This window comes from Lithobates pipiens, unplaced genomic scaffold (genome assembly GCF_037356315.1).
Source record: "Lithobates pipiens isolate NorthernLeopardFrog02 unplaced genomic scaffold, aLitPip1_a1.2 Scaffold_8, whole genome shotgun sequence".
Classification (NCBI taxonomy): domain Eukaryota; kingdom Metazoa; phylum Chordata; class Amphibia; order Anura; family Ranidae; genus Lithobates; species Lithobates pipiens.
In genome coordinates, this window is record NW_027507903.1 from 595,447,118 (window position 1) to 595,470,622 (window position 23,505).

At 45.5% G+C, this 23,505-nt stretch overlaps 1 protein-coding gene across 1 annotated transcript in view; it reads right to left on the reverse strand.

Moving 5' to 3' along the window:
- LOC143961250 (complement C3-like) overlaps positions 1-23,505 on the reverse strand; it is a 351,241-nt gene that overhangs the window by 202,627 nt on the left and 125,109 nt on the right. The window contains exons 15-16 of the mRNA XM_077470486.1: positions 17,317-17,446; positions 14,571-14,645 (exon numbers count right to left, since the gene is read on the reverse strand). Of these exons, the coding sequence (XP_077326612.1) occupies positions 14,571-14,645; positions 17,317-17,446 (205 nt within the window). The remainder of the gene's footprint in view (positions 1-14,570; positions 14,646-17,316; positions 17,447-23,505) is intronic.

Sequence of the window (23,505 nt, forward strand, 5' to 3'; positions counted from 1 at the left end):
TGTATAAAATAGCAGCATATGCTGATGACATCCTGCTCTTCCTGTCGGACCCCATCACCTCTATTCCCAACTTATTAAACGATTTTAATCTTTTCCAAACCCTATCCAACTTGAAAATAAACTTCAATAAATCAAAGGCTCTCAACATTTCCCTACCGCCCTCATTAGTAAATCAATGTACTCTCAACTTCCCCTTTGGGTGGGAAAGGGATTCCATTACTTACCTGGGCATACAAATTCCCTCCACCTTAAATTCCCTTTATACTAAAAATTTTCAGCCACTCCTTAATTCTATCCAAACTGATTTACAGAAATGGAAACTTGGTCCCTTCTCCTGGTTTGGTAGAATGGCCATTTTAAAAATGAACATTTTGCCAAGGATACTTTAATTACTTCAGGCTATCCCTATTAATTTGCCGCCTTCCTTTTTTCGTTCATACAACAAATTGAGTAGACTTTTTATCTGGAAATCCGGGAACTCTAGAATCAGCTGGCAAAAACGTACGCTTCCCAAAAACTTTGGAGGCCTCGGAGTCCCAGATATACAAAAATATTATCTTGCTTGCCACTTAAACAGAATTCTAGACTGGCACTCCCATACACTTCACAAAGATTGGGTTGGATTGGAGCAAACTTTCTCTTGCCTCCCTTTAGAAAATCTACCTTGGATACATAAATCCCACATTCCACGCGAGCTTTCCACTCACCCCTTTATACAAGCTTCACTCCTGCGGTTTCACCAAGCTTGCTCACATCTAAAGCTGGTTCCCACTTATGGCCCATTGACCCCACTGAGTCAAAACCCTGATTTCCCACCAGGTCTTCCTCTTCGTCCACCACATACTACACCCTCTGGCCCTAAGCCAAGAGCCTCTAACTTCTTCCACAAGGGCGTACTCCTATCCCATCAACTTATGGTCTCTGCTTTCCCAGAATACCAAATCCCATTCTTCAAATGTTTGCAGTTGAGACATTTCTTCCAGAATTCGAAACTTGGTGCTCAATGGCATAGAGATCTTACACCCTTTGAATCCTTATGTGCTAGTACTGAACCTCAAAGACATGTTATATCCACAGTCTATACGCTCCTTTTCTCATCCCATGAGATCAAAACGGATAAAATTTTCCAACAATGGGAATCCGACTTGCACCTAGATCTCTCTCCAGCGGATTGGGAATTAATATTTCACAATATACACAAGGGTTCTGTAAACGTCTCAACTCAGGAAAACCAATACAAACTTTATGCTAAATGGTATAGAACTCCTGACAAAATTCATAAATTCGCCTCAGCGGTTCCCCCGACATGCTGGAGATGCAATAATGCTTTGGGCACTTTGCTCCATATTTGGTGGGAATGCCCCCTACTGCAAATGTTTTGGATTGAAATACACAGATTGATCTCTCAAATTACCACCTATTCCCCTGACTTGACCCCCGCCCAATTCCTACTACATTACAGTCCTACTACAACACGGAGCTACACCAAATCCCTGACCATTCACCTCATTAACGCAGCCAACTTATGCATCCCGGTGCTCTGGAGATCTACGTCTCCCCCTACCATAACAGATTGGATAAAAAGGGTAGACAAAATTTCGGAAATGGAAGAACTTATCCATCAGGCCAAAGATACCCCGAACATTTACGGGCACACTTGGGCTGTTTGGAAACACTTCAGATCTTCTGGGCTACCTGGACAAACCCACTCTACCCCAACACACAACCCCCTTCCTGATAACCGCACTCTGCCTATCCCGTAACTCCAAGGACCATTTGACTTTTCTTCCCCCCCCCTTCTTCTCTCCCCTCCAGAGAACAGCTGTTAAAAAAATAATTATTGCCTCGAAAATAATGCTCTATCAATGGCAGTTAGGTCTTGACTATCACTCTTTTAAGAATCCCTACTCGGTCCAGTCACCGGTCACAGTCAGATCCCAGCAGGGGTGACCGGAGATGATGTTCTGCACAATAGACTCAAGGCTGTTCAGCCTATGACTTTATTATTTTGTCTTTCTTTCTTGCTTGTTTTTTCTAGTTTCTACTATACACTGGTGTGCTATTTTCTTTTTAAATCTAACATTGATACCTGTCCCACTTTTATCTTCCCTCATATTTGGAGGGCATAACCGTTTGTCTATTTACTTGGCCTATGTAAAACTGCAACAGAATCTATTTTATTTTAATTTATTTTATTTTATTTTATTTTACTCTATTATATTTTGACTTACTTCATTTAAATCTCTATTTCTACGTTATATTCAATCAGTTTTTCATATGCATTGTATGTATTAAGGTCAATTTTATTTCTGTACTACATGCCAGACTTGTCATATACCGTGTAACCAATGTTTGTAGACACTTGATAAAACTTGAATAAAATTTTTTGGAAAAAAAAAAAAAAAAGATATACTTTGAGATGTTGCCCCAGGTGTTTCCCATGGACAGAAGCAAAGTAGGTTCTGTGATATCTTTGCTTTCTGAGAGAGCCTTGGCCTGGGCAAACCCTCTATGGGAGACGCAAAGACCTGTTGTCTTGAGTTACCCTGAGTTTGTGGCTTTGTTTAAAAGGGTATTTGACGTTCCCGCATGCTCCACTTTTGCTGCCAAGTGCCTCATGTCCATCGAACAGAGTAGGAGAACTGTTGCCGACTACGCTATTGAATTTTGTACTTTGGCAGCAGATTTTGCATGGAACAATGAGGCCCTCGTGGCTGCTTTTTCTCATGGTCTCTCGGATACCATCAAGGATGGGATAGCAGCTCGAGATATACCCACTGAGCTGGAGAAGTTGATCACGTTTGCCATCCTCATTGACTCCAGAACTCAGAGAAAGACTCTCTTTTAAGGAGTGCTTGCAGAAGCCTCCTGTACGTTTGTCTCCAAGCTTTGCACTCCCACCCATGCCTCCCATGCCTCCTGGTACTGAGTCGGGCAGTGAAGGTGAACCCATGCACTTTGGTTTCACGCGTCTCTCTTTGCGGATGAGAGAACCTTTAGGAGGATGGAGAGATTGTGCCTTTATTGTGGCCAGGCAGGTCACTTTTTGAAGTCTTGTCATAGCTGTCCAGGGAATGCCCGAATCTTGAGGTCCTGTCATGGACAGACCTTAAATGGCATTGTTTCATCCCCAGTTATCCAGAAGGATAAGCCCCTGGTTTTGATCACCCTTTCTTGGGCTGAGTCGTCCGTTGAGATACAGGCTCCAATCGACTCTGGGGCTGCAGGCCTGTTCATTGATGCTGCATTTGTATCGAAGCACTCGATTCCCCTGCAGCTCCGTGCCACTCCACTTGCCATTGAGGCTCTTGACAGGAAACCTCTACAGCCTGCCCATGTGACTCATGAGACAGTTCCATTGTCCATGGCCATAGGGGCTCTTTCCATGAGATAATCCAATTCTGAGGTAGCCAAGGTCCTGTGCACCTTTTCACTCTCCTCCCTGCCGGAGGAGTACAGGAATTTTAGCGATGTCTTTGACAAAGGTCAAGCCAGTAGTTTGCCTCCACACCGGTCGTATGATTGCGCAACTGACCTTCAACCTGGTGCTATACCCCCTCGTGGCTGGGTTTACCCTTTGTCGGTCTTGGAGGATAAGGCCATGGAGGAGTATGTTGTAAATGCACTTTCTCGAGGTTTCAGACGCAAATCCTTATCTCCTGCTGGTGCTGGTTTCTTCTTTGTGAAGAAGAAGAGTGGTGAACTGAGACCTTGTATTGGTTATAGGGGTCTCAATCGTTTCACGATTAAGAATGCCTATCTGATTCCCTTGATTACAGAGTTATTTGACTGCCTCAAGGGAGCAAAGTTTTTCACAAAGCTTGATTTGAGAGGGGCATACAATCTCGTGAGGATTAAGGTGGGCGACGACGAGTGGAAAACTGCATTTAATACCAGAACAGGCCATTATGAGTACCTTGTAATACCTGTTGGCCTTTGTAACGCCCCAACAGTTTTCCAGGAATTTATTAACGATGCCCTCCGAAATTTGTTGCAGGTATGTATGGGGGTTTATCTCGATGATATCCTCATATTTTCCAAGTCCCTGGAGAGCCACCACACAGATGTCTGTCATGTGCTTCAGAAACTAAGAGAGAACAATCTCTATTGTAAACTGGATAAGTATGAGTTCCATTGTGAACAGGTTAAATTCCACTGCTGGATTTTCAATGGACCCAGAGAAACTTTCGTCAGTCCTACAGTGGACCCAACCTGTGGGTTTACGTCCTCTACTGCGTTTCCTGGGCTTTGCCAACTATTATTGGAAGTTTATTCATAACTTCTCGTCTCTGGTCAAGCCTCTGACTGATATGACCTGAAAGGACGGTAACCCACAGAGTTGGTCTCCAGAGTCTATAAAGGCCTTTGAGAGTCTAAAGGCTGCCTTTGTTTATGATCCTGTGTTGGCACATCCTGATCCTACGTTACCGTTCATTCTCAAGGTTGATGCTTCTGAGACTGGTGTTTGCACCACGTCTCAACGTCCTACCTCTGAGAGCGCTATGCATCCTTGTGGCTACTTTCCAAGAAATTGTCACCTGCGGAGTGCAATTACGAGATTGGTGACAGAGAGCTGTTGGTGATCATTTTAGACCTGAAAGAATGGAGACATCTCCTCGAAGGTACCATTATGCCGATTCTCATTCTTACTGACCATAAGAATCTCACATTATTGTCTGAGGCTAAACGCCTCTCTCTCAGAAATGCAATGGGCTCTTTTCTTGTCAAGTTTCGATTACTTTGTCTCATTCTTACCCAGTACTAAGAATGTAAGGGCTGACGCCTTGTCACAAAAATTTTCCTCCACTTCCAAGTTGGAGTCGGTTCTGTTTCCTGTGATTCCTCCTGATCGTATTCTGGCTACAGTTCGCATCACTCTCACTTCTCCTTTGGGTGACAAAATTCTTGCTGCTCAGGTCCATGTTCCTCCTGAGAAACCTTGTGACCTCTGCAGGGGCAGACTGACAATATGGGCACTCAGGCAGTGCCCGAGGGCCCCATGCTACTAAGGGGCCCCATCAGGGTTGCCAGCCTCAATAAAACCAGGGACAGTATGTCAAAATCTGTTTTTTTTAAAAAAATCCCAAGATTATAGCTGCCCCGCCTCTCCAGTACCTTTTAATTGTGTGTATGTGTATTCTGTGTGTGTATATTGTGTTTCTGTGTGTGTGTATACCGTATGTGTGTGTGTGTGTATACTGCGTGGCCCCATAATCTCCTATTGCCTGGGGGCCCCATAATCTCCTAAGGCCCGGGGGCCTCATAATCTTCTATTGCCTGGGGCCTCATAATCTTCTATTGCCCGGGGGCCTCATAATCTCCTATTGCCCGGGGGCCCCGTGAGTTGTCAGTCCGCCTCTGCCAGAGAGTCTCCATACTGCCATGCTCCAGACTTGTCATTCTCCGAAGACAGCTGGCCACCCTGGGAAGAATCAACTCATTTGGGCCATTTCCCAACAATTCCGGTGGCCTAGTCTACATGCTTATGTAACTGTCTTCGTAGCTGCCCGTCCTGTGTGTGCTCAGAGTAGGACTCCACAACACCTTCCAGTGGGCCTCCTACAACCCATGCCCAATGGAGAGAGGCCCTGGACCCACCTGTCTATGGATTTAATTGTGGAGTTACCCAACTCCCAGGGCAACACAGTTATCCTTATGGTGGTTGACTGGTTCTCAAAGATGTGTCATTGTATTCCACTTAAGAAGTTTCCCACTTCTAAGGAACTTTTGCTCAGGAGATCTTTTGCTTACATGGACTACCCAATGTGATTATCTCGGACAGGGGTAGTCAGTTTGTATCCCAGTTCTGGCAAGCCTTTTGTGCACAGTTGGGAATTCAGCTTGCTTTTTCCTCTGCGTATCACCCGCAATCTAATGGGGCCACAGAACAAGCCAATCAGTCCTCGGAGCAATTCCTATGTTGCTATATTTCTGACCATCATAACAACTGGTCAGACCTATTACCGTGGGCAGAGTTTGCTCACAAAGGTACCTTGAATTCTGCTTCCCCATTGTCCCAGTTTATGGCAAATTATGGTTTCCAACCTTCCATGTTGCCTGACTCGTTTGTTCAGCAGAGTATTCCTGCGTTAGAGCAGCATCTCCCGTGGTCTTCGTTCCACTTGGGCACAAGTCCAGGAGGATTTGCGTCTTGCTAATGAAAGATACAGACTCCATGCTGACTGCAGACATCTGCCTGCGCCTTCCTACCAGGTTGGGGACAGGGTCTGGCTGTCATCTTGCAATTTCCGACTTCATGTTCCCTCACTAAAGTTCGCACCTCAGTTTATTGGGCCTTTCCGTATTCCTCACAGGATTAACCCGGCGATTTACCCATCAGACCTTCCTTCTAAAATGCATATTTCAAATGTATTTCATGTCTCCTTATAAAAACCTTTGGTCTGCAACCACCTTGGTGCCACATCCTTATCCCGTAAAGGTTGAAAACCATGAGGAGTGAGTCTCATCCTCGGACATACATGCCCCAGTCCTCCTCTATGATTTCCATAGACGTTTTCCCCTCAAGCCTCGTGGTCCTCCAAGGGGGAGGGCTCATTGAGGAGGGGGTACTCTCAGGGCTGGGCTTAGCCCTTCCTTCTCTGAGCAAGCCGCTCAGCTGTTGGCTAATGGCCATCTCCCATCTCTCTCCACAGTTACTCAGCTGTTGTTGATATCCTGCTTTTCAGTCCTGCCTACTTAAAGCGGTTGTATACCCGCTGACATTTTTGTTTTTTTACACACATGTAAGTCAAAAGCCATAATGAGCTAGTATGCACAGCGATGTGAGTGGCTGAAGCCACAATGTCGTCACTCCAGCGCATGTGCGCAGGAGATTTGCTCCCGGCAGGGTCCGGCGTCTGCCGGCTTCCAGCCGAGACTCCCCTGTGCGCATGCACTGCTGCAGTTAGTGGCTCATTGCGAGGGGAATATCTCCTAAACCATACAGGTTTAGGAGATGTTTTTTTACCTACAGGTAAGCCTTATTATAGGCTTACCTGTAGGTAAGGATGAGCCGAACACCCCACGGTTCGGTTTGCACCAGAACCTGCGAACAGACCTAAACTTCGTGTGAACTTTAGAACCATATTAAAGTCTATGGGACTCGAACGTTCAAAATCTAAAGTGCTAATTTTAAAGGCTAACATGCAAGTTATTGTCCTAAAAAGTGTTTGGGGACCTGAGTCCTCCCCCAGGGTACATGTATCAATGCAAAAAAAAGTTTTAAAACGACAGTTTTTTCAGGAGCAGTGATTTTAATAATGCTTAAAGTGAAACAATAAAAGTGTAATATTCCTTTACATTTTGTACCTGGGGAGTGTGTATAGTATGCCTGTAAAGGGGCGCATGTTTCCCGTGCCTAGAACTGTCCCTGCACAAAGTGTCATTTCTGCAGGAAAAAAAGTCATTTAAAAATCACTCGCAGCTATAATGAATTGTCGGCTCCCGTAATACTGAGAACAGTCATTGAAAGTCATTGATAAAAAAAAAAAGTGTGGGGTTCCCTCAAATTCAATTACCAGGCCCTTCAGGTCTGGTATGGATATTAAGGGGAACCCTGCATCAAATTAAAAAAAAATGACGTGGGGTTCCCCCTAAATATCCATACCAGACCCTTCAGGTCTGCTGTGGATTTTAAGGGAAACTCTAGGCCAAATTAAAAAAAAAATGGTGTGGAGTTCCCCATAAATATCCATACCAGACCCTTTATCTGAGCACGCAACCTGGCAGGCCGCAGGAAAAGAGGGGGGGACAAGAGAGCGACCCCCCTCCTGAACCATACCAGGCCACATGCCCTCAACATTGGGAGGATGCTTTGGGGGTCTGTGACCCCTCAAAGCACCTTGTCCTCATGTTGATGAGGACAAGGGCCTCATCCCCACAACCCTGGCAGGTGGTTGTGCGGGTCTGCGGACGGGGGGCTTATCAGAATCTGGAAGCCCCCTTTAACAAGGGGACACCCAGATCCCGGCCCCCCCTGTTTGAAATGGTAAGGGGGTATAAATGTACCCCTACCATTTCACAAAGAAAGTGTAAAAGAATGTTAAAAAAGAAAAACACACTTTTAAAAAAGTCCTTTATTAAAAATAAAAAAATAAAAAAAAAAAGATTCCAGCGGTGCTAATCCACTCTTGCTATCCAGCGACAGATGATCATCTCTCCGGGGTCCAGCGATGGCTGATCTGATCCAGCGACGGGTGATCTCTTCGTCCAGCGCAGCGCAGTCCATCCATCCTCTGCCTCCACTGGCGGAGACACTGCGGGGATCCCGGCAGCCTGACATTTCTTATATGAGGAGGGCGGGGCCTCCCGTCACCTGACCCCCCCCCCCCGACGCAAGTGTCGAACATGAGTTTGACTTGAACTCGAAGCTCATCCCTATCTGTAGGTATAGGTTCAAATTTAGACTATACAACCACTTTAAGCTGAGTTGGGCTTTAATAATGCCGAATATATTACTGAATGTTTAGAAGTAAGCCAACACATTTCGAATATCTGTATCTCCTTCTTCAGGGCCAACAATAAACATAATAGATACAGTTAATCACACAAATTAGACTTGGAAACATATCATGATTAGGGATGAGCTTCGTGTTCGAGTCGAACATACGTTCGACTCGAACATCAGCTGTTCGCCCGTTTGGCGAATTCCAAACGTTATGGGCCGTTCGCGCCAAATTCGTGTGGTGCTCACGGCCCACAATGCACTGTGTCATCGCAGTGCATTGCTGGCTCATGATTGGCCAAGCATGCACTGTGACCCCGAATGCTTGGCCAATCACAGCGCCAGCAACGAGGAGAGCTATGATTGGCCACAGGCAGGATGCCTGTGGCCAATCATAGCTCAGGCTGTGTAGTACACACCCCACACTATATAAGGCCGCCAGCGCGGCGGCCTTGTGTAGTGTGTTGGCGTCTGAAGCAGTCAGTGGGTGTTCTGTGTACCTTCAACACAGTATACACCGATCGTTATCGGCCGATTTTCGATCTTGCTGTTGTGTAGTGGTTGTTGTCTGCGTGCCCTGACCGCAGTATACACCGCTATATTCACCTCACCTATATAGCTAGTGATCTATCCTTTATAATAGAGCTTGCAGTCAGTAGTGTTAGGAGCTTGTGCGTGGTCTGCGTGCTCTGTACCCAGTACACACCGCTATATCCACCTACATAGCTCTTCTCTATTTGAGCCCACTTGCCATCTGCAGGAGTTATTGGAAGTTGTGTGTGCCTCCAGCACAGCACAGTATACATTTGTATATACCCCTTTATCTCTGGTGTTCTATAATAAAGGCATCTGCAGGAGTTAGTGGGTGTTTTGTGCCTCCAGCACAATATACACCTGTATCTACCCTTTATTGCTGTTCTCTAATAGAGCAATCTGCAGGGCTTAGTGGGTGTTGTGTGACTCCATTACAGTATACCCCTTTATCTCTTGTGTTCTATACTAAAGGCATCTGCAGGAGTTAGTGGGTGTTGTGTGCCTCCAGCACAATATACACTACCCAGCTGCTGTTTTACCCAACTCCCTTCAGGCCATTACCATGTCTGGAAGGCCAGCAAGGAGAGGCAGACAGGCGCAGGCCGATAAAAAGAGGGCAAGCAGGCTCTGTGTCTAGAGACAACAGTGCTGGTCGTGGACGCGGTGCATTGTCATCAGCACGTGGCCATGGGACACGCTTGTCCTTCTTTTCGGCAGCTGGACATGTTGAACCGCAACATGCCAACGACTTGGTAGAGTGGATGACCAAGCCCTCTTCATCCTCCTCATCCTCTCTCACCCAGTCTCAGGGTACTAGCAAAGCAGCTGCCAATGCATCGTCTTCCCTCGTCTCAATGTCATCATCAGTGACTTCTTCCCTAGACCCACCACGTCCTCCTGAGGATTCTCCAGAACTCTTTGAGCACAGTGTTGGGTACATGCTCCAGGAGGATGCCCAGTGTTTTGTAGGCTCTGATGATGACACTCAGCTAGAGGAAGGCAGTAGCGTGAATGCAGAGAGAGGGGATGCTCAAGAAGGACAGCAATCTGGCAGTCATGTTCCACAAGCTGCAGCATATTGCCAGGTTTGCTACAGCGATGAAGAGGGAGGGGATGATGAGGGCACTGACTCCACGTGGGTGCCTGGTAGGAGAGAGGAGGAGGAGGAGGAGGAGGAGGAGGAGGAGGCACATGTCCAACGAGGCAGGATGCCCTCCGGGGGCCAGCTTAGGGGCAGCACACCGACTGAATCACACCACAGAGCTCCGCCTGTGCAGGGCGCTGCCTCTGCGCGTTATTCTAAAAGTTCTTTGGTGTGGGTCTTTTTTGAGACGAGTGCATCAGATCGCACCGCTGCTATTTGCAACATATGTCTCAAGCGTATCTCGCGTGGCCAAAACATCAGCCGCTTGGGCACCACATGCTTGACCAGACATATGTTGACCTGCCATGCAGCTTGTTGGCAAGCGTACCTCAAAGACCCACACCAAAGAACAAAGCGGACCTCTCCTTGCTCCTCATCAGCTGGCATCTCCAACCCCACTAGACCTTCAGTCCTCTCTGAAACCTGCTCTGAGAGGAATGAAGGTGTAGAATTAGGTGTGTCACAGCCAAGTGCTTCCGGGCACTCTGCTAGCAGTACACCCACGTCCGATTATAGCAGGCAAATGTCCCTGCCCCAGATGCTGGATTGGCGAAAGAAGTTCACTCCCAGCCATCCACATGCCCAGCGGTTGAATGCTAGCTTGGCTAAATTGCTAGCACTTCAACTGCTGCCTTTTCAGTTAGTAGACTCGGCCCCCTTCCGTGAGTTTGTACAATGTGCGGTTCCTCAGTGGCAGGTCCCCAAACGCCACTTTTTCTCACGGAAGGCGATTTCGGCTCTCTACCGGCATGTGGAAGGCAATGTCCTTGCCTCGCTGGACAGGGCGGTCAGCGGTAAGGTGCATATTACCACTGACTCATGGTCCAGCAGGCATGGACAGGGACGTTACCTGTCTTTCATGGCCCATTGGGTCACTCTTCTGGCAGCTGGGAAGGATGCAGGACAAGGTGCAGTAGTGTTGGAGGTTGTTCCGCCACCACGCCTCCAAAATGCTACTATTGGTTGTGACACACCTCTCTCCTCTGCCCCCTCCTCTTCTTCCTCTTCTTCCTCCATGGCCTCTTCCAGTGCTCTGTCCTCAGAACCAGAGGTGCTCCGTAGGCGTTCCAGGGGCTACGCAAGTACGCAGGCAAAACAATGCCATGCCGTGCTTGCGCTGGTTTGTTTGGGGGACAGGAGCCACACTGGGGTGGATGTTTTGTCAGCTCTGCAGGGTCATGGAATGGTGGTTTGTGACAATGGCACCAACCTCCTCTCCGCCCTCCGACAGGGACAACTGACCCATGTGCCCTGTGTAGCTCACGTCCTTAACCTAGTGGTGCAGCGGTTCTTGGGCAGGTACCCCGGCTTACAGGATGTCCTGAAGCAGGCCAGGAAAGTCTGTGTGCATTTCCGCTGATCATTTAATGCCTGTGCTCGGCTGGCTGAGCTCCAAAAGGAGTTGAACCTGCCCAAGAACCACCTTATATGTGACATGCCCACCAGGTGGAACTCAACGTTGGCCATGCTGCAGCGGCTGCACACGCAGCAGAGGGCCATCAATGAGTACCTGTGCGACTACGGCACCAGGACAGGGTCAGGGGAGCTCTGTTTTTTCTCACCACGCCAGTGGGGCATGATCAGGGATGCATGCACTGTCCTGTCACCATTTGAAGAGGCCACGCTGCATGGAATAATGGACAGGGCACTTGAGGCAGAACAGAGGCAGGAAGAGGAGGACTTCCTTGCCTCTCAAGGCCCCCTTTATCCAGACAGTGTTCCTGCTGTGCCACCCATCACACAGGAAGAGGATGAGGAGGAGGAAGAGGAGGAGGAGGATGATTGTGTCAGCATGGAGGTGGAGGCTGGCACTCAGCATCAGCAGCAGCAGTCTTGTAGGGATGATTTACAGTCCCAAGAAACACGTGGACTTGTACGTGGCTGGGAGGAGGTAGCTGCGGATCATGTTGCCCTTAGTGACCCAGAGGACTCCGGACCGAATGCCTCAGCTAACCTACGCTGCATGGCCTCCCTGATCCTGCAAAGCCTGCGGAAGGATCCTTGTATTCTTCGGATCAAGGAGAGGGACCATTACTGGCTGGCCACTCTCCTTGATCCACAGTACAAGGGTAAGGTTGCTGACCTTATCTTGCCATCGCAGAGGGAGCAGAGGATGAGACATCTCCGGGAGGCCTTGCAGAAAGGTCTGTGCAACGCGTTCCCAGAGACTGGGAGGTTACAAACTCCTGGTCCTGGACAACGTGTTGCTGAGGCATCGGTCAGAAAGAGCGGTGGAGAAGGTGGCCGTCTGGCTGATGCTTTCAGACAATTTTTTAGTCCGCAGCCCCAAGGTATGATCGGTTCCAGCAACCATCGCCAGCGTCTGATTTACATGGTGCAGGAATACCTAGGGGCAAGGTCAGACTTGGACACCTTTCCCACCGAAAATCCTCTGGCTTACTGGGTCTTGAGGATGGATCACTGGCCAGAGCTTGCACAGTATGCAATTGAGCTACTGGCCTGTCCTGCATCCAGCGTGCTTTCGGAACGCACCTTCAGTGCTGCTGGTGGCTTTGTTACCAATCACAGGGTGTGCCTGTCCACCTTCATCAAGATGAATCAGTCTTGGATCACCCACAGCTACCAAGCACCTGAAGCTGATGTAACCAAATAATTTTTTTTGAAATATCACATCCCTTCAAGACTGCCTATGCTGATGCTGAGTGACTGTCCTGTTATGTTGATTGTCTATCCTCTTCCTCCTCCACTGATATGTTGGAAGAACATTTCTGGTTCTGGGTGATGCCATCAGCCCAATTTTTCTGCCCCTGTTTAACAGGGGCGTTTAATTACAATTTTTGATGCAATGCTTTGCAGCAGGGCTAATTCCTGCAATAAAACTAGAGTATATGGGAGAGGTTGCAGTGTCGTGGCACCAGCACCAGTGCCTAAGGCCCAATTTTTCTACCCGTTTAACAGGGGCGTTTAATTACAATTTTTGATGCAATGCTTTGCAGCAGGGCTAATTCCTGCAATAAAACTAGAGTATATGGGAGAGGTTGCAGTGTGGTGGCACCAGCACCAGTGCCTAAGGCCCAATTTTTCTGCCCCTGTTTAACAGGGGCGTTTAATTACAATTTTTGATGCAATGCTTTGCAGCAGGGCTAATTCCTGCAATAAAACTAGAGTATATGGGAGAGGTTGCAGTGTGGTGGCACCAGCACCAGTGCCTAAGGCCCAATTTTTCTGCCCCTGTTTAACAGGGGCGTTTAATTACAATTTTTGATGCAATGCTTTGCAGCAGGGCTAATTCCTGCAATAAAACTAGAGTATATGGGAGAGGTTGCAGTGTGGTGGCACCAGTACCAGTGCCTAAGGCCCAATTTTTCTGCCCCTGTTTAACAGGGACATGTAATTACAATTCTTGATATAATATTTCACAGGAGGGCCCGTTCCTGTGCCCACCCAGAGTAACTGTGAGGACTTATAGTGTTGTGGCACCAGCACCACAACCACCAAAGGTCAATTTTTCTACCACTGTTCAACAATGGCATGTAATTACAATTCTTGATATAATCGTTCACAGCAGGGCGCTCCAGCGCCCACCAAGAGTCACTTTGAGGGCTTACAATGTTGTGGCAAAACCAACACCTTGTTCCGCCATTTCTGCAGAGCATATAGGGCAGGCCCCTACTTTCAAACATCCAACTTACAAACATCTGCTACTTTCAAACGGAAGGAGACAACAGCAAGTGAGATGAAAAAAGATGTACGACAAAACAAATTATACAGGGGTGATAACCCTTCCCTATGTTTTCCAAAAAGCTTAAAAATAGTTTTTTTGACTGGAGCTACACTTTAAAAATGTACCAGTTGAAAATTACAAACAGATTCAACTTAACACAACAAACCTACACAGTCCCTGTCTTGTTTGCACTGCCTGTATACTGCTGTTCTGAGTATATAGGGCCTGGGGTCATTAAAATCAGTGTTCCCGATAAAACGGCCATTTTTAAAAACATTTTAGGCATTGACCCATGTCCCCTGGTTCAGGAGCCAGGTCCCCAAACCCTTTTTAGGACAGTATCTTGCATATTAGCCATTAAAATTAGCACTTTTAATTTTGAACGTTTGAGTCCCATAGACTTCAATAGGGTTCTAAAGTTCGTTCGAATTTGGGGTCCGTTCGAAAGTTCTGGTGCGATCCGAACCGGGGGGTGTTCGGCTCATCCCTAATCATGATTGTCCATTAAAAATTTCATATGAATTTGGCTCATAGGACTCAAAGTGAATCAGCATTATCAGTTCAATCCAGGTAGCTGTCCTATACGGCAACAATGCTATCCCAGGAAATATCAGGGTGACCGTACTGGCCTGCAATAATGTATCATTGCCATGGCTGGTCAAATTACAGATACGGTAAGAGCATATATGTAATTTAAATTCATTTAAATTATGCATTTTAAATAAACTGTGTCACCCATTACTGTATGTAATTTCTCTGCTCACCTTTTTGGTTCTTCATTTCAATCAGTGCTGCAGATGACCTACGCTTGCGATTTTTGCCGGCATCACATGATGGATCTGTGCAAATGAACATATTACATCAGTTTTAACAACAAAGTTAAAATGTGTATCTAAACCTTAACAATAAGTTGCTCATCAGACATGCTTTGTTCTGTTAAATATACCATTAAAAGTGTTTTATTATATCCGTTTAACCACTTCAATACCGGGCACTTTTACCCCCTTCCTGCCCAGGCCGATGTTCAGCTTTCGCACTTTGCATGACAATTCAAATGTCTTTTTTCAGTGCTTTCTTTTGTTGCCATTGAATCACTGCTGGGTTTTTTATTTTTGTCAGTTGGAAGAACTGGAGATGGAGTATTAGGCTGTCTGGGCCTTTGAGGAAGCTCCCCAGTCTGGGGGTGTGACCTTGGGCCAAGGGCTCTGAGCAGAACAGGAACCCCACACAACCCAAGGGGTGTCCTTAACAGGTGTAGGAAAGGACAGCAGGGAATACTTCTGGGCAAGACTCCTGGAGAGATCTACCAGGTGTTGGTGAGTAGACAACAGACAGGAACACTGGGGAGGCATGCCGGAGAAGATTGGGACGATGCAATCTAAAATGGATGTAGAACCAGTAAGGACTGTGGTGTTATGGATGGTGAAAGTAGGCATCTGCAGCCAGGAGGGCTGCCTGGGTCTGAAGAGGACTGACCGGGATCAGTAGTCCACCTAGGAGGGCAGCTAGCACCAGAACTTTTTTTTGCTACACCATAGGGGCCCACGGTCCCTGCCTGTAATAAGCCATTCTACTGAGGCCTGGCTGCAGCCAATGTCAGGCCTAACCATGTGCTAGCTGTGTCTCAAGAGTTGTACTGCAATAAGAAGGTGGAATAGTCTGCAGCAAGAGTTGTGCAGGAGGAGTGTACAGTACTTTGTCCCAAAATATGCAAGAATCTTTTCAGGGCATTCCATGAATTCCTTAACCCCATCCAAGTTCAAATCCCTCAATAAAATACAAAAACAAAGGTAATGGACTTGTTCATTGACTTGGAGTGTCTGGAAGTGAATGCTGGGCTGGGCAGGGTGACAGGTGGGCCACATAACTCAGCAGCCTCTACGGGGGTACTGCTACATAAGTTGCTCTTCTGCAGCAACCAGTCTCTCTGATACTTTCTAGGTGGTCGGAGAGGTTTTGGGGAGTGAGAAAAGTTCTGTACAGGAATCTAGGGGGGTTATTAGAGGGGAGGTGGGAATGTAAGGGTTGGTGAGAGTTTGGGGGTAAACCATATTTTGTTGATAAGAGGGGGAAGAGTAATGCACTCCTCATCCCTGCACTCTGTACACAGCACACTCCTAAACCCTGAACTCTGTATGTACCATACCCTTCAACTTTGCACCCTGCACACAATGCTCTCTTCAACCCTGCACTCAGCAAACTTCTTAACTCTGCACTCTGTATGTAGCACACTCCTCAACCCTGCACTTTGTACACAGCGCGCTCCTCAACCCTGCACTCTGTATACAGCACACGTCTCAACCCTGTACTGTGTACACATTGCACTCTTCAACCCCGCACTCTGCATGTAGCATACTCTTCAAGCCTACACTCTGTTCACAGTGCACTCGTCAACCCTGCACTTTGTATATAGCATACTCCTAAACTCATAATAATGCACCATGCAACCTTGAAGGTTCAGTTTCTGCACCTTTTCTCTGAGAAAAAAAGTCCTGGTTCACTACTGACTCTTGTAAGAAAAACAGCAAAGTTCTCAGTATTAAGCTTCTTCCCTTCTTTTTGTTTAAAATACATAAGTGCATTATATTCAATAATAAAGAAACAGTTACAAAATACACTGTTTGACTAAATGTACGTGGACACCTAATCAAATTATTGAGTTGAGATGTTTCCATTGAAAGGTACTGGTAATGCTGCAACATACAATGATATTTTGGATGATTGTGCATGTCCAACCTTGTGGTAACAGTTTGGTGAAGGTCGTTTTGTGTTCCAGAATGACTCTGCCCCTGTACCCAAAGCTAGGTAAAAAAAAAGCATGAAAGGATGAGTGTGGTTTGGAGGAACTCGAGTGGCCTGCATCCATCCCTAACCTAAACTCTACTGAACACTTTTTGTGGTAAATTAGAACACAATTTGTGGGCTAGCTCTACTTTTCCAACATCAGTCTGACCTCAAGAATGCTCTGTTGGGTGAATGAGCACATATTCCCACAGAAACACTCCAAAATATTGTGGAAAGCCTTCCCAGAATAATGAAGGCTAATATAGAGTTTATATGGAGGGAGTGGGCAAATTAACATTAGAATGGGATGTCAAACAAGCTTGTATAGAGGTGTGATGGTCAGCAAGTAATGCTGGGCTTTCTTGTTGGAAAAAATAAAAGTAAGACGTAGCCTGGCAGTACATAAGCTTCTTTGACAAGGAGCCTCAGAACATCCTATAAGATGCTGGGTTTGATCTCTACAGGTGTTTACTGTATGCTTATTGAAATGGATTGCGTCTGTACTTTATATTTCAGGTGTGACTGAATTCCACTGTGAAAAGATTACCAATAGCCAACTAAAAAACGGGTTTCTTTAAGCAAGCCAATAATGAGGTTTTGCAATGATATTGAAAAAACAAAACAAAAAAACTGAATAGCATAAATGTATTAAAGTGACCAAAGGCTGTGGTGCCATGGGGTTAAGGTATTAAAAGGTGAAGAATTAAAGCAATTCCTTGTACATACCAGATCTCTGTTTTGTGACCATTCCAAAATTTGACTCTACAGCAAGTCCAGCATCATAAAATACATCCATGTTATTAGCACCACTACCTGGAGTGCAGCCAATGTCAGACTTCTCCACAATGTCCCATACCTGAGAGATAGAGAAATATAGATTTCACATTCACATTCACAAAGCGCATTTCCATAAGTTCTAACCCTTGTGATACAGGAGCTCAGGATCACTGCCCTCCATTGTATACATGACAGTCTTTGTTGAACTTGAAAACAATCCAGAAAACAAAATAGTTTGTGGCGCAATGGAAAATGAGAATAGCTCACATTCCACTGGACCAGTCCCACACCAGGGTTTGGGGGTTTCCCATTTGCTTCAGGGGTCCCAAGGAGAATGTTTGGAGATTCTTCCCACCCAAAACTCTTAAGCCGCGTACACACGGGCGGACTGTCTGGCCAACTAAGTCCGTCAGACAATCCGACGGACAGTCCGTCCTACTTTCGAATGAACGGACTTGACCACACACGATGAACAAACAGTCCGTTGAAAGCTTGCGCGATGACGTGTACAGCACGTACGACGGGACTAGAAATCGGAAGTCCAATACACAGCAATGCAACCTTTCGCCGTGTAAATCCTTTCTGAGCATGCGCCATACTTAGTCCGTCCAACTAGCCTACTCACGAGCGGACTGTCCGCTGAAACCAAAGTTGGACGGACAATATTACGGAAATTCCAAAAGACTTAGTCCGCCAGACTGTACGCTGAAAAAGTCAGCTGAAGCCCACACACGAGCGGACTGTCCGCTGAAATGTGTTTCGGCGGACTAAGTTGGACAGACAGTCCGCCCGTGTGTACGCGGCTTTAGAACCTCTGATATTCCGGGTCCCTGATGAGAACATAGCAATCCAGAGAGTTTTACAAATTAGTCCTCTTGTTTCCAGCTGGACAAACTCAGAATTCCCCACTCAACATTGCCTTCAAACCATACTCATAATAACTATAACCATAGTCTTTTAGAGACTGGTATGTAAATCAATAAAGAGGAGCACTGCATTAGGTGCCAAGTGTTCTCATCTCAGAACATTGGTAGGAGTACTGTCCTTACAAGCTTAAAGGTAAACTATCATGGTTTTTGTTAAGTTTTATTTTAACTTTTAGTTTATGTGTTTTTGAACAGATGTATACAGTGGTGTGAAAAAGTGTTTGCCCCCTTCCTCATTTCCTGTTCCTTTGCATGTTTGTCACACTTAAGTGTTTTGGAACATCAAACCAATTTAAACAATAGTCAAGGACAACACAAGTAAACACAAAATGCAATTTGTAAATGAAGGTGTTTATTATTAAAGGTGAAAAAAAATCCAAACCATCATGGCCCTGTGTGAAAAAGTGATTGCCCCCCTTGTTAACACATACTATAACTGTGGTTGTCCACACCTGAGTTCAATTTCTCTAGCCACTCCCAGGCCTGATTATTGCCACACCTGTTCACAATCAAGGCATCACTTAAATAGGAGCTGCTTGACACAGTAAGGTCCACCAGAAGATCCTTAAAAGCTACACATCATGCCGAGACCCAAAGAAATTCAGGAACAATTGAGAAAGAAAGTAATTGAGATCTATCAGTCTGGAAAGGGTTATAAAGCCATTTCCAAAGCTTTGGGAATCCAGCGAACCACAGTGAGAGCCATTATCCACAAATGGCGAAGACATGGAACAGTGGTGAACCTTCCCAGGAGTGGCCGGCCGCCCAAAATTACCCCAAGGGCGCAGCGACGACTCATCCAAGAGGTCACAAAAGACCCCACAACAACGTCCAAGGAACTGCAGGCCTCACTTGCCTCAGTTAAGGTCAGCGTTCATGCCTCCACCATCAGGAAAAGACTGGGCAAAAATGGCCTGCATGGCAGAGTTCCAAGGAGAAAACCACTGCTGAGCAAAAAGAACATCAAAGCTCGTCTCAATTTCTCCACAACACATCTTGATGATCCCCAAGTCTTTTGGGACAACATTCTGTGGACCGATGAGACAAAAGTGGAACTCTTTGGAAGGTGTGTGTCCAAGTATATCTGGCGTAGAAGGAACACTGCATTTCATAAAAAGAACATTATACCAACAGTAAAATATGGTGGTGGTAGTGTGATGGTCTGGGGCTGTTTTGCTGCTTCAGGACCTGGAAGACTTGCCGTGATAAAAGGAACTATGAATTCTGCTGTCTACCAAGAGATCCTGAAGGAGAATGTCCGACCATCTGTTCGTGTACTCAAGCTGAAACGAACTTGGGTTCTGCAGCAGGACAATGATCCTAAACACACCAGCAAGTCCACCACCGAATGGCTGAAGAAAAACAAAATGAAGACTTTGGAGTGGCCTAGCCAAAGTCCTGACCTGAATCCTATTGAGATGTTGTGGTATGACCTTAAAAAGGCCGTTCATGCTCGAAAACCCTCTAATGTAACTGAATTAGGACAATTCTGCAAAGATGAGTGGGCCAAAATTCCTCCAGGACGCTGTAAAAGCCTCATTGCACGTTATCGCAAACGCTTGGTTGCAGTTGTTGCTGCTAAGGGTGGCCCAACCAGTTATTAGGTTTAGGGGGCAATCACTTTTTCACACAGGGCCATGATGGTTTGGATTTTTTTTCACCTTTAATAATAAACACCTTCATTTACAAATTGCATTTTGTGTTTACTTGTGTTGTCCTTGACTATTGTTTAAATTGGTTTGATGTTCCGAAACACTTAAGTGTGACAAACATGCAAAGGAACAGGAAATGAGGAAGGGGGAAAACACTTTTTCACACCACTGTATACAGTGCATCTGGAAAGTATTCACAGCATTTCACTTTTCCACATTTTTTATGTTACAGCTTTATTCCAAAATGGATTAAATTAATTATTTTCCTCCAAATTCTAAAAACAATGCCCCATAATGACAACATGAAAGAAGTTTATTTGAAATCTTTGCAAATGTATTAAAAATAAACATAAAAATCACATGTACATAAGTATTCACAGCCTTTGCTCAATACATTGCTGAAGCACCTTTGGAACCAATTACAGCCTCAAGTCTTTTTGAGTATGATGCTACAAACTTGGCACATATATTTTTGGGCAGTTTCTCCCATTCTTCTTTGCAGGCCCTCTTAAGCTCCATTAGGTTGGACGGGGAGCGACAGGGCACAGCCATTTTCAGATCTCTCCAGAGATGTTCAATTGGGTTCAGGTCTGGGCTCTGGCTGGGCCACTCGAGGACATTCACAGAGTTGTCCCATAGCCACCCCTTTGTTATCTTGGCTGTGTGCTTAGGGTCATTGTTCCGTTGGAAGATAAACCTTCACCCCCAGTCTGAGGTCCAAAGTCCTCTGGAGCAGGTTTTCATCAAGGATGTCTCTATACATTGCTGCATTCATCTTTCCCTCAATCCCGACTAGACTCCCAGTTCCTGCCACTGAAAAACATCCCCACAGCATGATGCGGCCACCACCATGCTTCACTGTAGATATGATATTGACTAGGTAATGATGGAGGCCACTGTGTTCATTGGGATCTTAAATGTTGCAAAAAAAATTCTGTACCCTTCCCCAGATCTGTACCTCGATACAATCCTGTCTTGGAGGTCTACAGACAATTTCTTGGACTTCATGGCTTGGTTTGTGCTCTGACATGCACTGTTAACTGTAGGACCTTATATAGACAGGCAAGTGCCTTTCCAAATCATGTCCAATCAGCTGAATTTACTACAGGTAGACTCCTGTCAAGGATCATCAGTGGAAAGATTATTCACTTTAGCTAAATTTTGAGTGTCATGGCAAAGGCTGTGAATACTTATGTACAAGTGATTTCTTTTTGTTTTATATTTTCAATACATTTGTAAATATAAAAAAAAAAAAAAAATGTATTTCATGCTGTCATTATGGGGTATAGTTTGTAGAATTTTGAGGAAAATAATTAATTTAATCCATTTTGGAATAAGGCTATAACATAACAAAATGTGGAAAAAGTAAAGTGTTGTGAATACTTTCCGGATGCACTGTTGTTATCTTACAAATAATTATTTGGCAAAGCCTATACACATGATATGGGACTCACAAAAAAGAAAGCACTCAGCAGAAGCTGTTTGACTTTACAATCTCTCTTGCCAAATTTCAGGAACTGGATCACCTGCTGGTGGCACTGTGGTACACAGATCTGAAGGGAGTAGTCCCAGTGTCCACCAGCGGATGTCCCCCAGTAGCTGGCTGCAAGGATATTTAGCCCCTCTTCTAGGTTTACCACAGTGCCTTAGAGGTTACCCCATGTGCTCCAAACATTTTGATCCTGCTGCCCTTCAACCAATGATGTGTGCTTGCGTGCCTGCTACCCTGACTCTTGCAGCCTTGGACCTGATCCCTCCACCTGTTTCCCTTGTGTTTAACCCACTTCCTGACCTGTCTTACATGATGCTTCTTGCGTTTATTGCCTGCCTTAGCCTTACCTGATCTCTTCCCTTGCTTTGTATATAGTATATTCACTTTGTTAGGTAGTTTTTCCCATTAGGTTTTACTTGCCAAGTGTGTTTCGCTAACGCTTGTATACTGTTTGTAGTGTTGGATGGTTTTGTCCCATGCCTTGCTATAAAAGAATATGTAAACCCAACCTTTAATGTACCTGATATGTGCCTGCTGCACCATGTATTTGTGTATAAAGTATCCTGTTCTCTTTGTATTGCTTCCTTTATGGGAAATGCCTGGTGTTCCTGTCAGTCTCCCAGATGTCCTATTAAAAAATGACCACACTAAGCATGTGAGCACAGCGTGGTCAGTTTTCTAGCTGTGCTGGGAACTCAGCCTCTTCTCCTCCAACTATGAGACATGCGCTGACACGCCCCCACTGCACAGCCATTCACTTGGAAGTTCAGTGTGCTGCCGTTTCTCCTCCTCCAGCTCTCGTATGAAGCTTAGAACACAGGGTATGTGATCAGTAGGAATGGGGTCAGACGTATTCAGATCTAACCCACCAGGAAGTCGGCACTGCACACCACCAATCATGGGCAGAGTGTGTATGTGCAGCTTCCGGTCAGGAAACGCCTCATTGCCTATCATGTGCAGTATGGCTTTCTGGCTGTTTTGATCCAAACACGCCTGAGCCCATCACTAGTGATCACTTATAAAAAAGGGGAAAAAAAAGTAATTTATAATTTTTAATTCTATATTAAACTGAATGATTTGTTTTGCAAGGTGAGGGTTTACATATACGTTAATAAATATTATAATTGCACTTGGCTTGGGCTCACTCTCCTGTGCAGCTACACAAATCTTGTCATACTTGCTTTTGCTGGATATCAGCATTTAGTATCTTAACACTTAATCTCCATATGACAGAAAAGAAAGGGAGAAGTCACTGATCTCACTCATTTTCTTGTGTACCTTAATTTCAGCTTAAGCTATTGACCTCTGTAAACATTGGGTAAGATCAATCAGGAAAACATGACCTCAAAGCTCCACCTGCTTACTTACAATTAAGGTACAAAATGCCATATACAGTGCCTTGAAAAAGTATTCATACCCCTTGACATTTTCCACATTTTGTCATGTTACAACCAAAAAACGTAAATGTATTTTATTGGGCTTTTATGTGATAGACCAACACAAAGTGGCACATAATTGTGAAGTGGAAGGAAAATGATAAACTGTTTTCAATTTTTTTACAAATAAATATGTGAAAAGTGTGGCATGGATTTGTATTCAGCCTCTGAGTCAATACTTTGTAGAATCACCTTTTGCTGCAATTACAGCTGCAAGTCTTTTTGGGGATGTCTCTACCAGTTTTGCACATCTAGAGAGTGACATTTTTGCCCATTCTTCTTTGCAAAATAGCTCAAGCTCTGTCAGATTGGATGGAGAGCATCTCAACAGCAATTTTCAAGTCTTGCCACAGATTATCACATGGATTGAGGTCTGGACTTGACTGGGCCATTCTAACACATGAATATGCTTTGATCTAAACCATTCCATTGTAGCTCTGACTGTATGTTTAGGGTCATTGTTCTGCTGGAAGGTGAACCACCACCCCAGTCTCAAGTCTTTTGCAGACTCTTATGCCACGTACACACAACCTGACTTTTTGACAGCAAAGGTCCAATGGAACTAATCTGTCGGACAATTCGATCATGTGTGGGCTCCATCGGACCTTTGCTGTGAAAAAATCTGACGGACT